We start from the raw sequence: 14,767 nt of genomic DNA on the forward strand, positions 1-14,767 counted from the left end.
TCTTACATATTTGAAAATACAAAAACACATTAAATCATCCTCTTTGTAAGGAATTTTTTTTTTAAGAGAATAACATTTTTTAAAATAATCCCTTCAGGAAGTGCCAGAGGTTTTGGCCATTTTCAAGTAATGACTATTTCCTTTATCAGTATTTATTATTCTTTCACTGTTTACATTAACATCACAAATCACATTTTTTCTGACAATTCTCTTTTTGTTTCTGCAGATCACCTTTGGATCAATCTTCCTTGGAAAGGTTCCTGTTCATGAGGAGGTTCATCGATGTGCTGGGCAGATATATGGCTTTAAAGGATGCATTAGGGATTTTCAAGTTAACCACAAAGAGCTGTTCATCATAGATGAGGCTCTTGAAGGAAGGAATGTTGAGAACTGCAATGTTCCAATATGTGATTATCATCCATGTCACAATGGTGGGACTTGCACTAGGTAAGAGTTATTACCTCACCCATTTTATCATTCATTCTTAATGAAAAATTACTATAATTTTCTCTGTAATGAAATAATCACCAATCTTTTGTCCTGATAATTTCAAATAGAAAATGTGACATCTTCATGCCAGCCAGAGAGATTTTATATTTTGTTTGTTTGCATGAAAAGTGGTATAAAATATAATTACATTGTCCACACAGGATATATACTGTATTGATGCCAGAATTCCTCTGCAACTAACTAGATCAGTTCTGCTAGAAGACTAAATATGAACCTTTGTATAGACTGTTTGGACAGAAGGCACATAAGATGTCATTCTTTTGCCTAACTCCATGTTTTACTCTGTCTTGTACCCTCACATATCTTCATGGTGTGTTCCTGGGTAAAAAATGTTCATCATCATGCTATGAAAACATTAATAAGTGACTTTCCTGTTCACCTTCAGCATGTGTGAAAAAGTATTGTCAAAGAACCTTTGAAAGTTAAGGTGCATCCTGCTGAAAGAGGAAATGGAGTCTGAAAGAGATATGGGTTAAAAGAACAGAGGATGATGGTTCAATTCAATGACGGTTCAGTAGGAGCACGTTTTTTGCCAAGTTTTTAAAAAAATATATTTCAAGGCAAATACTGAACAGAACAATCTAAAGTCCTTTTGATATTCTGGACCACTGTGTGTTTCTTGGACTGAGGAGACTTGAACAAATTTTTGAGGGGCTTCCCTGCCTCTCTTGATTGATGCGAACACACAAAGAACACCAAACAAGTCTTTGATCTCTAAGTCTTGTTTGACTAGAGCACAAATGAAAGCAAGGCAGTTTTATGAAAACACACAATTTGCCTACCAGTCTGGTGAAATTGAGGGTGTACTTCAGAGTAATGAGTCTGTTTTTCTTCTGTTGGTCTTTACTATATCTCTGTCATTCTACTGCTTGCCCTGTCAACTGCCATTATGGAATACTGTTTCATTTGAATTTGTGTCCTGAATAATTCATGATGATTGGATTAATTTCCTGCCTTTCTGCTTTCCAACTGCTGGCCTGGGCCTTTTTCAGAAATGCTTTTGTTTTGAAATAGGTCACTTCTCCTCTGTCCAGAGGCATCATGGAAGACTGTGCATGTGCAAAACAGGGATAAGCAGCTGTGGAGTAGCATTATTTTCATGATTTTCTACAACGGCCAACTGATTTTCAAGGATCACCTCCTCCAAACCCAAGAATGATTCATTCTAATGAGCAGGAAATCAAGTGTCAGGAAGCCTGAATATATTAGTAAGATGCTTCTGACGACTCAAACATTAAAAGGAAATATACAAGAGATATAAGCATGGCCAGGTGATCTGGGCAGAATATAGAGAAAATATCCAGCTACAAAGATATGGAACAAGCCAAAGCCCATCTGGAGATTAGTCTGGCAGGGACATGCAGGGCAAAACCAGAAGCTTCTGAAAGGATATCAGCAGCAAAAGGAAGACCTGGGAAAATGTAGGCTTGCTGCTGAAGGGGGAAAAAGTTCTCGTGAAAAAGGATTCAGGAAAGACTGAAGTGCCTTCTTTGCCTCAGTCTTCATGGATAACTGGCCTCCAGTTCCTATCCTGTTGGAGAAAGTCTGAATAAAGGAATTCTTGTCACTTGGTAGACAAGAATCAGATTAGGGAACTTTTAAATCAACTGGACGTGTATCCATGGGACCTGATGGGATTCACACATGAGAGCTGAGGGAATGATCTGATGTCATAGCAAGATTTTTGCCAGGTGTTTCAATTACACTCCTTAGTGGCAAAATGAAAAAAATACATTTTTCATTGCATTTTATTCTTCAGGTGCTTGGCAACTAATTAGTGGGTTTTGTTCTGAAAGACCATGAACTATTACATAGCAAATCTCTCTGCCATGTTTTTTAAGGAAGGCTGGAGTTTATCAATGCATATTGCTGAGTATAGACAGGTGTGTTTCCTAAGAAACATTTTTTGGTTGTTCTTAAAAGAAAGTTACTTGCCTTTTCTCATCATCAGAGTACAAAACCCATTTGGTTTCAAGAGTATTTAAACATATGTTGCATCAGATGAATGGTTCAGTAGAAATCAAAATTTTTTATTCTTTACATAGTCATTATGTATTAGATTAAAAAACAAAGTAGTCTCCTATGTAAATACTCTAATCCTTTAAAAAGCACTTTTTCAAGTTCCCTAGCTCTTTTACTGCACTTTGAATTTATACTAATGTAGAATTCCAGAGACTGGTTATTTTGGGAGGGGGAAAATGACAACTATTCAGTAAATTTAAGGGTTTGATGCCCCATAATTCTATGGAATTCAAAGCTCATTGGATTTGGATGTGTTTGAAATGGGCATGGAAAGATTAACTAGTGTGCTGGTTTGGACAAATTTGGAGGAAAAATATCCTCTGAGAGAAGGCAGGTTACAACCAGCCCTCCCCCACCAGGTTCGGGAAAAAAAAATTTTTTTCCTCGGAGGAAAGTGGAAGAGATAAAAACAAACACAACAAACACACAGGAAAAGGATAATAATGCTAAATAATAATACCTCTCGCTGTGGAGAGAAAACCTGGGAAAATTTTAGAGTCCTTCCATAGGTCTCTCTCTCTCCTTGGAGCTGGGTCACAGGCCGACCTCCAGGGCCAGGGCCTCGGTGGAAAGCCCTCCTGATGTTGAAACAGTCCAAGAAAAAGAAAAAGGGAAAAATCCAAAGTCCCAGGAAAACAAAAGTTCTGTATTCCCCTTATCTCCAGAGAAAAAGTAGCTGAAAGCTGGCTGAAAAGCAAGCAAGCTGCTTCCTCCCGCTCCCACCGCTGCTGTTAGAAGAATGCAGAGGAGTCCCTATCACTGTGTTCTTGAACAACACTTTGAGAAGCTTGCTCAGGTTTTTTTTCCTCTCCCCCCTCTCAGGCTCAGTTTAAAGGCACAGAAAGGCACAAAATTAATTTCTGGGCATAGGGCAGCAATAGGGGATACACATCACAAAGTCACCCCAAGACATCTAGGAAGCTCTTAATATTCTGTGTGGCCCCTTGATCATATGAGCCAGATGTTGCAAACCAAGCTTAGTGTTAATTAAGAAGACACATCTGTGTGTGGGAAATAAACTCACAAAATTACCTCACCAATGATTTGACAATTATGTCAGCCACTACACCTGTAGCAGTTGATTAATACATTTGTTTTAAAATGTATAAAGACTCAAAAAATGTAAACATGCACAAGCTTAGCTTTTATAGTGTAGAGTACAATCTCAAAGTTAATTGCTTCCACAAACAATCATGTTTGCAGTGTCTCAAACTATTCTCACAGTGATTATTCTTACTGTTGTTATTCCCCATGTATTGATGCAGCAGATGGGTCCATTAATGTTAATCAATTAACCAAGACTGAAAAATCAAACTCAATTAGCAATAAATTTCAATGGAGAGACACTTATCTTCAGATTTCAACTGCCATGTATCTCTAATCAACAAAAATATACAAGGAATGTAAATATTCAATTTTCATCTCCTGACAATGTAAGAGATACCTTCCTAGACATGTAGGTCTCATTTGAATAGTACCTTTTTGGCTATAAATTGAAAAATGCATATTTTAAAACACACTTCAGAAACTGTCTGTTTTCTGCATCCTGGGGAATCGTGCAATTCCTCTTAAGCCTTTAAGAACAGATCACTAAATGAAAAATTCCATTCAACCTCTTTGCTAAAGTTTGTCTGATAACATTTTGAACATCTTTTAGGAAGAAAAAAAATAGAGAATTAGTTAAAGGTTAGGTTAGCTTGTAAGTACAAGATAATTTTACAGTTGTACTTGGTTAAGTGGTAGACTATCTTATGATGTAGATGCTGAGGAGACCAGATGAAGTGACTTAACAAATGTTGTGGTGTCCTGTTAGTATATATCCTGAATATTAATTAAAATAAACAGCAGAAAGAGTAATTATGAATGTGAATTTTTAGCAGAAAAAAGAAAGAGCTTAAACCGTAGACCTTGGAGACACTAAAATGTTCTTTTCAACATTTGTTACATCTCATTTTTCATTTCAAAGGCTAGTCCCGGTGATCCTTTCCCAGCCATGTGCCAAAAATGCATTATGCTTGCTTGTGCCCATAAGCCAAAACTGCAAGTTATGTCAGTTTTCAGCTGAAGGTATTAATGTAAGGATAGGCTTGCATGCCTTTATTAATTCTTTTCTCACATTTCTAGCACAGAGCTGCAGTCTGCTTCCAGCTTGCAAAATCTGGTTTGTGTGTTTCTTGACCTAAAGATAGGATTGTTACTCTAGAATGAGCAAGTGTCCATTTTCAAACTAAGGAACACTGAAGCATCTCCCAAAACTAGCAAGAGTATTTCAGACCAAATTTTTAGAATTGCTCATGGATTTTCTATCACTGCTTTAGATGTAAGTGTTTCTGGGTAAGAAAGGTACCAGCTAGTCAGAAATAACAGAATTGATCATATATCAAGAAACCTTTTATAGGTATGTCTTGTAGACTAAGAGACTAAGGCCAACACATTATCTAAAACATCAGTTTGTTGGGCTTTTTACAAAATTAAATCCTAGTTCACATCACTAACATCCATATTAAGTTCAGAACTAACATTTCAATTTCCACTGTATTCACATTTTGCAGAAAGATAAACCGAAGGGATTAAATTTCATCTTAGTTAATTTTCAAATGAAGTAGATTTTCAGATGGGAGTTGTGTATTCTCACACCTTTTCAGAATTTATAAAAAATGCACTTATACAGTGCTGCTTTGTATGAAGAAGATAACCTACTTCCTTTTAAAGGGGTGCTTTTTAGGCAGATCTCTCAATACCAAAGATCGTCATGTTTTACAGTTCCAGAGACTAAATGTTGTTGTGATGATGATTATTATTATTCATGGTTACACACACCATTACTTAGGAAGACTAGTTTGGGGACTTGATTTTTTGGAGTCCTGTTCTTTTAATGAGATTAGATATTATAGTGGGAGTTTGGTATTTATGAAAGTTATTCGCATTTGGAAATCTATTGCTTTTTCTATTGCTTACTTCAAATTTAATTTTGGTGAAGAAAAGAATTAATTTATATTTATTTCCAAGCTGTTTTCTTTTTCTGGAAGAGAGATTGTTCATCCTTTTAGGTTCCTTATGATCTTTGGAAAAAGTAATGCCATTCTTACTAAGAAAAAGAAATCATACTTGAGGAGGATGAAAGATAATTCCATAATGACCAAAAATACTGTTAGGTATGTGTTTGTTGCATCATATTTTTACAAGAAAGTCAAATAAGCAAAAAAGAAAATTTCTTTTCCAATTTTTCTAGCTTTAAGTATTAGCAGATAGAGAATTCATTTACCCAGGCTGAGCCTTGTGGGGGAGGGAATTGCATTTGGCTTAAGTCCCATATAAAAACCTCTGCACAATTTTTTTTCTGAATAAAATCTGCATTTCTCCTACATTAGTTTTCCTTAAATCAGAACAGAAAATTAAAATTTAATGCCTTCTAGCCCTTGAACATTAGACAGTAAATTTTTCTAACCTACAGTTTTGTATATCTGTTTCAAGACTGAATTCACTGAACAAGGCGTGTCTCACTCTTGGCATCAGAAACAGATTCCCATTTTATCATACTTAATTTCTTGGGCACTATATTCCTCAGATTATAGTAGTGTGAAGGAGAGATTTGACAAAGAAATCAAAGCCATGTTCCATTAAGCCAACACCATTAAGTGGTGGTATTTTAGATTTTAAACAAAACATCTGTAAGACCTCAGGAAATTTTAGGATGATAATGTATGGGGACATAGCTAAATATAAACTCATAAATTTTATTTGATATACAGATATATATAGAGAGAGTATTGAACTGTTGTTCTTTTTAAACAAGCATTTTTAAAATATACAACTTCTTTACTGGTGGTAAAAATTAGGTACACTCTTCAGAATTTGTTTGTTTCAGAACATAATTTTATATTAGAAATATTGTTATAATAACAAATTCTGTCAATTGAAAAATAATCAAAACAAGCAAGTTAGGAAAAGTGATATTCAAACCATAAACCATTCTGCTTCTAATTTAGGCAGTATTGTGGTGGTTCTATTAAAAATGTTTGTGGGAAAATCAATTTTTTGTGTTCTCAGATCCATAGATTTAGTATTTGATTAGTGTGAAAAGTGACACTGAAACAGTGCCTGTAAGAAAATCAAGAATCCAAAATAAATAGGGCTTCAAATTCCTGACTCTTTAGATAATGTGCAAGCTATGCACAAAATTTTTTACACGTCATGTTATATATCATCTCTATTCAATTTTGCTTAAATCAGAGAAACTACCATTGCTAAAATTTTAGTGTGGGTATTGAAATACCAGTAAATGCCATCATTATACCAGTCATCTCAGAATGTTTTGACTGAATGCCTAGAAACACTGTGTAGCATTATTTCTGAGAATTACAGCACAACCAAATCAGCATTTCTGATAGCTTTAATTCCAGAAAGGGTATCTAGTTTGAAGCTTTAAAATACAACGTAGCAGCAAAATTAATTGAATACTAGCTTTTTCCAAGGCAAGTGAGATGTCTAAGCATAAATAGAAATACTCAAAACTTTATTCATGTAAATTTCTCAAACTGGAGAAACAGTGTGCAGATTCTTAGCAAGAATTTCACTTCACTATGAATCCTGACAAATAGTATAGCTGAGACTGTTTGCTATAAGTTGTATCATGTAGTATATGTATGAAAATGACTAATGTGTCATATTCATTGTACTAATGGTTTTCCAAAATTCCACAGATAGTCCTTTCAGTATAAGTTTTTCTAAGGACCCAAGCTCAGAGAGTGGTGGTGAATGGAGTTACACCCAGTTGTCAGCCAGTCACTAGCAAGGTTCCCCAAGACCCAGTGTTGGGCCCAATCCTGCTTGATATCTGTATTGATGATCTGGATGAGTGGATGGTGTGCACCCTCAGTAAATTTGCAGGCAGCACCAAGTTGGGTGGGAGTGTTGATCTGCTGAAGTCAGGAAGGCTGTGCAGAGGTACCTGGGCAGGCTGGATTGATGGGCCAAGGCCAATTGTGTGAGGTTCAACAACACCAAGTGTCGGGTCCAGCACAACAACCCAAGTGCAGAGCTCCAGGCTGGGAGCAGAGTGGCTGGAAAGCTTCCCAGCAGAAAAGCCCTGCGGGTGCTGGTCAAAAGTAGCTGAACATGATCCAGTGTATGCCCAGGTGGCCAAGAAGTCCAATGTCATCCTGGCCTGGATCAGCAGTAGTGTGGCCAGCAGGACAGGGATTGTCCCCCTGTACTTGGCACTGGTGAAGCCACACCTCAAATCCTCTGTTCAGTTTTGAGTCCTTCATTATAAGAAAGACTTTGAGATGCTGGAGCATGTCCAGAGAAGGGCAATGGAGGTGGAGTTGTCCAGCCTGGAGAAAATTAGTCTCAGTGGGGACCTTATCGCTCTCTACAACAACCTGAAAGGAGGTCCTAACAAGGTGTTTCCCTCTTTTCCTAAGTAACAGGTGACAGAACTAGAGGAAATGGCCTCAGGTTACAGCAGGGGAGGTTTAGAATGGATATTAAGGGGAAAAAATTCACCAAAAAGTTTGTATATTGGAACACACTGCCCAGGGAAGTGGTCAAGCCATCAGATAATCTGCAGTATCTGTAATACATGTTAGAACATTTCTTCCTTTGCTGCTGACCTAACATACACACCTACTTACTATTTACAGATTTCTACTCTTCAAGTAATGAAAACTGCATAATGGAGAACCACTAGTGTGGTTGATGGAGGTTGAATGGATTAGAACTTCATTGATCTGAAACCTTGTTTTGGGAGCTTATCATTGAAAGAAAACAATGAAGCTTATCGGGGGTTACATAACCCCCGGGTTTTGGTTATGCTTTAGAGAAACTTTCTTCACGTTTGGTATCTTGTTAGCTTCCAGGAACATGCTTAATATTCAAACAGAATTTGAGAAGTCTAGATATGAAGTATCATCTTGATATAGAAGGTTATCATGTCACCAGATTTGGATTGGTTAGTTTATTTCTTTTTCAGAAAGCATTTAATTAAGTTTGTCTTTTAGATATATAAAAAATGGGCTTTTATGGGAAACCAGGGTTTTTTGATTTAATAAAACCAGCCAACTTTGTGATCATCTGAACAGGTAAATACAAGTAGTGGTACCCCTATAGTCATGAGATCTTCATGCTCCATGTGTATGCATATAATGAATTTAGATAAGGTGTCTTTTAAGTAGCCAAACTTAGCTAAAAGACAGCTTTTAGGAAGCATAAAGACAGAAACAGAGGAGATATTCTGCCTGTAGCCAAAAGATCCATAATTGTCCAGCTGACTATTCAAAGACAAAGGTAACCTCACTAGTACCTCATTTTTTTCTCACTGCCCACTGGAATGGGCCAATACCCAAGGTGCTTATACAGTCTTCCTCACAACTGGCTCCAGTTATATCAGATTATATATTAGTTTTGCATGTTGTGAAGAAGGGGCTTTCTTTTTTCACCAGGGAAGACTTATTGAAGTTGTGTATTACTCTGAAGTGAAAGGGAGCATAGAAGATCAATATGTTATTTTATTCTCAAAGCATCCAGAGATTTAAGAATTACCTGGTGTCCTGCTAGAAAATTAGTACATCCCTCTTCAGGCAAGACTGTCTTGGACAAAAAAATATGTATGAAAAAACTGCTTTTGAAGACCGGTTTTCTGAAATCTATATCTTTGGAAATATGAAGGCAAAAGAACCCTAGATCCTTTTGTCCTTTACCAGGACCTCCCTCAGGTTACTTCACAGTAGAAGAGGTCAACACAAGGCCTGGGTCATTGGTTTCCTCCATAATTAGTGCAGACTGTTGTAGACTAGTTGTGGAACAATACAAATCACTACACCACTGCACCTTGGAAGCTCATGTCATTATAAGAGATACGCATCATATATATGATGTCATAGTCATACGAGTTTTTGGACATCCTACTCATATCTGTACCTGGAACACTTCAATATATGTTAACACATAGAATACTTTAATGAGTACTTTACTTTGCCGTGTACATAAAAGAACTCATGTGCTAGCAGGTTTTCACACTTATGAAGAGGTTGAATAGGTTGTAATAGAAATGAGATCAAGTTCTGAAAAATTCTAGTGGGAGTGAGCTCCTCAGGAATCCCCCAAGGTGAAAATCCCAGATGGAAATCAGTTACTCAGAACCAGAAATTTTGTTTTAAATAGTTATTGAAACCGACAGTTAGAAGGGCCCCTCTGGCAAGCTGACCCAGTCCAGTGGCTGGGGTGTGATAGTGCGTCACTGCTCTGGAGAGACAGAAGACACCTTCATTGCTGACCTGGCAGTGGGTCTCTGCACTGGTCAGATCAAAACTGGGCCCTGCGCTGATCTGAGCACCTGGCCAAGTACAACCAGCTGCTGAAAACTGAGGAGGAGCTCAGTAGCAAGGCTCACTTTGCTGGGACGAACTTCAGGAGCCCTCGTGTCAACTAAGTGTGGATGAGTCACCCCTGTTCTGGTCCAGCACTAGTCATTTAACGCAACCGGGGGCTTGTAATCGCAAGCCGCGGTGTGCCCTCGGGCAGAGGGGACGCAGCGTTGGCCTCCACAGCGTCCTCGCTGGACGGCTCAGTGGAATCAGCGTGAGATGGGTGCGTGCGCTGGCTCCTCCTCAGAGGAAGCACATCCAGCAGCCGATGATCAGGCTGGCGTTAGCCCGGAGGCAAAGAAGGCGGGAGGGGCTTCTGGTGTGAGTTCCAACAGGTTTATTTGCAGGAGGGACCAGGAACCAGCAAAAAGCGCCGAGGAGACGTGGGCTAGCCCCCTTTATGGGGGGGTGGAGTAAGGCAGGGAAAGGGAAAACAACCAATGGGGTACAAGCAGAGGGGAGGATACAATTTTTCAGAACAAATGGGGGAAACAGGGAGGCAGGAGTCATAACAGAGAACCAATTAATAACCAAGAAAGGGAGAACTTTCTGGAACAGGGGGAGGTAATTTAGGATTGGGAGCCACCCAGGGGGAGGTAACCTAGACCTCAGTGATCTCGTCTGGTCCACCTTCCGATCCACTGTCCTGGGTGGGGAAATCCACCCAGTGGATGGCCCTGGTTTGACTGACATTTGATGGTTTCAGCCCGAGAGCAGGCTGATCCACCCCAACAGTCATTGACTTAGATCACAATTGTCACTGATCACTTAGATCACCGTTATCTACGTTAGAGTTCTCTTTCTACATTCCCCAGCAAATTTTCTCAGGATTGCAGAGGGATGTGTAAAGCCTTCAGTTTCAGAAGCTCTGGTCATGACATCACTTTTCTGTTTCCAAACAGCCTTTGAAGCTACTAATAGGATGTGAAGTTTCATAATTTAGTCACCATATCATGGTCTTTGCTGTAATAATGAGGAATTCATGAAAACACAAATATGCACAAACACGTTTATACATGTGCACTCAAACAATTTATATATGCTGACTATAGCTGTGCTGTATGTATTCCTTTCTTCACAATCATCCTGTCTTCATTACACTGTTGAGTTTTACAGTATATTATTGGTGAGGGTGCTAAGGGCGATTTTTTTTATTTCATATCTCATCCCAGTTGTAAAGATGAGGACACTGAGAAAATAGGTAAAATCCCAAAAAGACACGTGAACTGAAGTACACTGGGAATGAATTCTGTTAATGAAATATAAATGAACAGCATGTGTTCAAGGTGTGTGAGTGCCTATATTTCTCAATGACAGTAATTAGAATCATAGAACCATTAAGGTTGGAAAAGAACTCCAAGATAATCTAGTCCAATCTTTGACCAATCTCCATCTTGTCAACTAGATCATAGAATTAAGTGCCATGTCTACTTATTTCCTGAAAACTTCCGGGTGTGGTGACTCTACCACTTCCCTCGGCAATCTGTTCCAATGTTTAACCACCCTTTCAGTGAAGAAATTCTTCCTGATGTCCAACTTAATCTCCCCTGACATAGCTTAAGGCCAGCTCCTCTTGTCCTGTCCCTTGTTCCCTGCGAGATGAGGCCGACCCCCACCTGACTACAATCTCCTTTCAGGGAGTTATAGGGAGCAATAAGGCCTCCCTGAGACTCCATTTCTCCAGGCTAAGCAACCCCAGCTCCCCCAGCTGCTCTTCCTATGATTTACTCTCTAGACCAACTCTTCACCTGCTCCATTGTCCTTCTCTGGACACACTCCAGCACCCCAATGTCCTTGTATTGAGGGAGGGTCCCAGAACTGGGCACAGGATTTGAGGCGTGGTTTCACCAATACCAAGTACAGGGGAAGAATCCCTGTCCTGGTCCTGCTGGCCACACTATGCTGATCCAGGCCAGGATGCCATTGGCCTTATTGGCCACCTGGGCATACTACTGGCTCCTGTTCACAGCTTTAATTTAATTTTTTTTCTTCTGGATTATTAATATCATGGAGTCTGGAAAAGAAAAAGGAAAATACACAGAAATATGCTAGAAAATGGTATATCATCAATAACAGAGACGTTCAATCTAAACAAATTCTTCACGGCAAGAGGGTTTGAGTTACCAGTGGTTAGCATTTTGAACACAAGTCTTAAAATAAAACATGAAGACTGCTATCTGTAGCCTGAATATTATCCAAGAATTATTCTTTTTTGCAGTAGAACATAATATGTTAGTATAGCACAATTGTATTTCAGTTCTCAGATTTGCCCAATAATTTATCTATTTTTCCATTCCGTAAACCATTTTCAGAAATAGTGCAGTATATTTCTAGGTTGAAAACTAAGCATGGTAGTTCATTAACCCAGATTTAAGCTCTTTCCTGGATACCTTCAGGGATTAATTATGGACATCACACCTTACCAAAATATTCAGAGATTGATTTAAATCCCAAAATTCATGCTAAGCTCATTTTCATCATGTTATCATTTTATGCAAGCCAGATTTTTTGCTTTGCATTCATTAGTATTCGTGATATTGTTACATGGATCAGAGTCACTACCTGGGAAAAAATACTAATATAGTGGAGAGAACAAATTGTTTAGAAAAACCTAGGGTAAATTGGACTGAAAATCATTTGCAGTTAAGAACCATTAACAAATAAATTGTGTATTGTAAAGGTGATTACCTTTTTTAAACTTTTCTTAGCTTTTCCCCAAGTAGATTTCATGCAGAAATTAAAGTGAAAATTTGCCAAATGGTTGGAATCTCCCATTCTGCTCCTTCAGGCACACAGTCCATAAGGTGGTTTTACTCTACATTTTATGATACATTTAGAGCTGATAATTCCATGAATTCTTTTTTTCCCTTCAGGTCACACCTGATACAACCCTCTTCTCCTTTTATCCAAAAAATGGCATTTAAAAAAAAAAAAAAACCTCCCTGGTGACTAATACCAATCCTGTAAACTAGTCAGAAGGTCTAAATGCCAACCACCCACTCCCCAGCTTGGAGAATACACAGAAAAGGAGTCACAAACCATTTCCTTTTCCTGATGCTATCTCTAGGTTTCTGATTCAGTAAGTACAATTCTTATACTCTCATCTTCCCCAGGGTGAAATTTGCCTACTTAAGATTCACTTAAACTGCAGAAGCACAGCTGAAGTGGGACACAGGACACAGTAAACAGCTCCTTGCTTGTCGCTGTTTCAGGGATCATAGAGCAAGAATGCAATATATAAACATGCATTAGGGTTCACAGTAAGTTAAATGTAGCCACTCATATTTTAAATACTGCTGCAGTCTTTGAGTATCCTTACTATTTCCCTGCTTTAAAGAACAATGAGGTAGACAAACTGTTTTACAGATACCTATTCAACTGTTAGGCATTAAAATTCTTTGAGTGGACAAACATTTTTAGCATTGAAATGTAACTTTATTATGTATGCTCAAACTGCAATGAAAAAGACAAAGCAATCAGGAGTTTATTTTATTAGCTTTAAAAGTGTTGAGACTTAGCATCCAGATTTATAACATGGTAGTTATGCCAGCTCAAAATTCAAGGTTGAATTCTAAAGTCGGTTTTCAGCTTCAGCAAATGCTCTCTGGGTCCTGCTGTGTTTCACTTAATAGCAAGTACGAGTGAATTCCATCTGTAGGAGAGCATGTTTTACATAGAAGCTACTGCAAGGCAAGGGTCAATACTGAGATGGAGCAGGATTCAATAGCTGGACACTTTTTTATTTATAGACAGTTGCTTGTTTGTTTTCAAGCAGGTTTATAAAGCTGTTGTGATGATTTAAGAGCAGATGTCGAGTTATAATACTTAGTTTTAAAAGGAGAGCATTTTTTTCTGTGTTTTGATGTAAAATGCTGTGATTTAATATGAACAAGATGAAATTTGTGGTTAGGAACTAATCTTGCTAGATGCAGAATATGTAAAAAGTGGTAATTCAAATGAACGTATCTTTTTTTTTTGTCTGCCTACTAAGGTAGTTAAAACCTCAGTTTTGATCAATTTTTATGGGTAAATATTTGAGTAGTAGCAAAACCAGTTGGGCATTATTATATCTTTATAATATGTATAAAGGGGAAAATATATTTATAAGGTGTATTCATAGGTAAATTGGTATACATGCATATATATTGGTTTTGTTTATCAATATGTTTTTGCCCATATTTTAGGGTGGACTTGTTTTCATATGAATTGGGCAGTTCCCAATTCCTGGATGTTTAAATTGACGAGCATTTTCTGTAAGCTAGCCTTGATAATATGTGTTTTTAGTAACTTGGGCAATACACATGTATTTCTCATATCCTTGACACTGATCACATATGTATTCTATCAAGCTACACTACGAATCCAGGTACTTGTGCAATTAGCTTTCCTTAGACAAGAACACTGCACCCTTAGCCACCAACCCAAAAAAACAGAGCGTGCCAAGGCTGCCCACCACAGATTGCTCAAACTTACAAAAATAAAATTGAATAGAAAATGAGAAATGTTGGTTTTGTGTCAAATCTCATCTTTATGCTCTGGAGAAATTTGAATATACAATTATACACACTGTCCAAGAGCCTGTGTGTGCAAAATAACCCTTTTCACAAAAAAAAAAAAAAAAAAAAAAGTCAAAACAAAACAAAAAACCCCAACAAACAAAATCTTAAGTAAATGGGTGCTTCAGAAACTGCTTTTCTTTGCCAGGAAAATCCTGCAATCCTTGGCTGTGAAAAATCCTTATTATCCATATTTTGTTCTGCTGCCTCTTGAGTAAAACACTGTTCTGCGTCCCTGGGCTGGTTTTAGGCTTCCACCAGGTTGTGAGAGAGAAGAGCTGTGGGCTGCTGCCACCTACAGCTGGAGTACCG

General features: G+C 38.0%; 1 protein-coding gene across 1 annotated transcript in view; it reads left to right on the forward strand.

Moving 5' to 3' along the window:
* The window catches only part of EYS (eyes shut homolog), an 852,840-nt gene that overhangs the window by 743,674 nt on the left and 94,399 nt on the right, over positions 1 to 14,767 (forward strand). The window contains exon 41 of the mRNA XM_019287512.3: positions 227 to 447. Within this exon, the coding sequence (XP_019143057.3) occupies positions 227 to 447 (221 nt within the window). The remainder of the gene's footprint in view (positions 1 to 226; positions 448 to 14,767) is intronic.

The sequence above is a fragment of the Corvus cornix genome, chromosome 3 (assembly GCF_000738735.6).
Source record: "Corvus cornix cornix isolate S_Up_H32 chromosome 3, ASM73873v5, whole genome shotgun sequence".
Taxonomy (NCBI): Eukaryota; Metazoa; Chordata; class Aves; order Passeriformes; family Corvidae; genus Corvus; species Corvus cornix.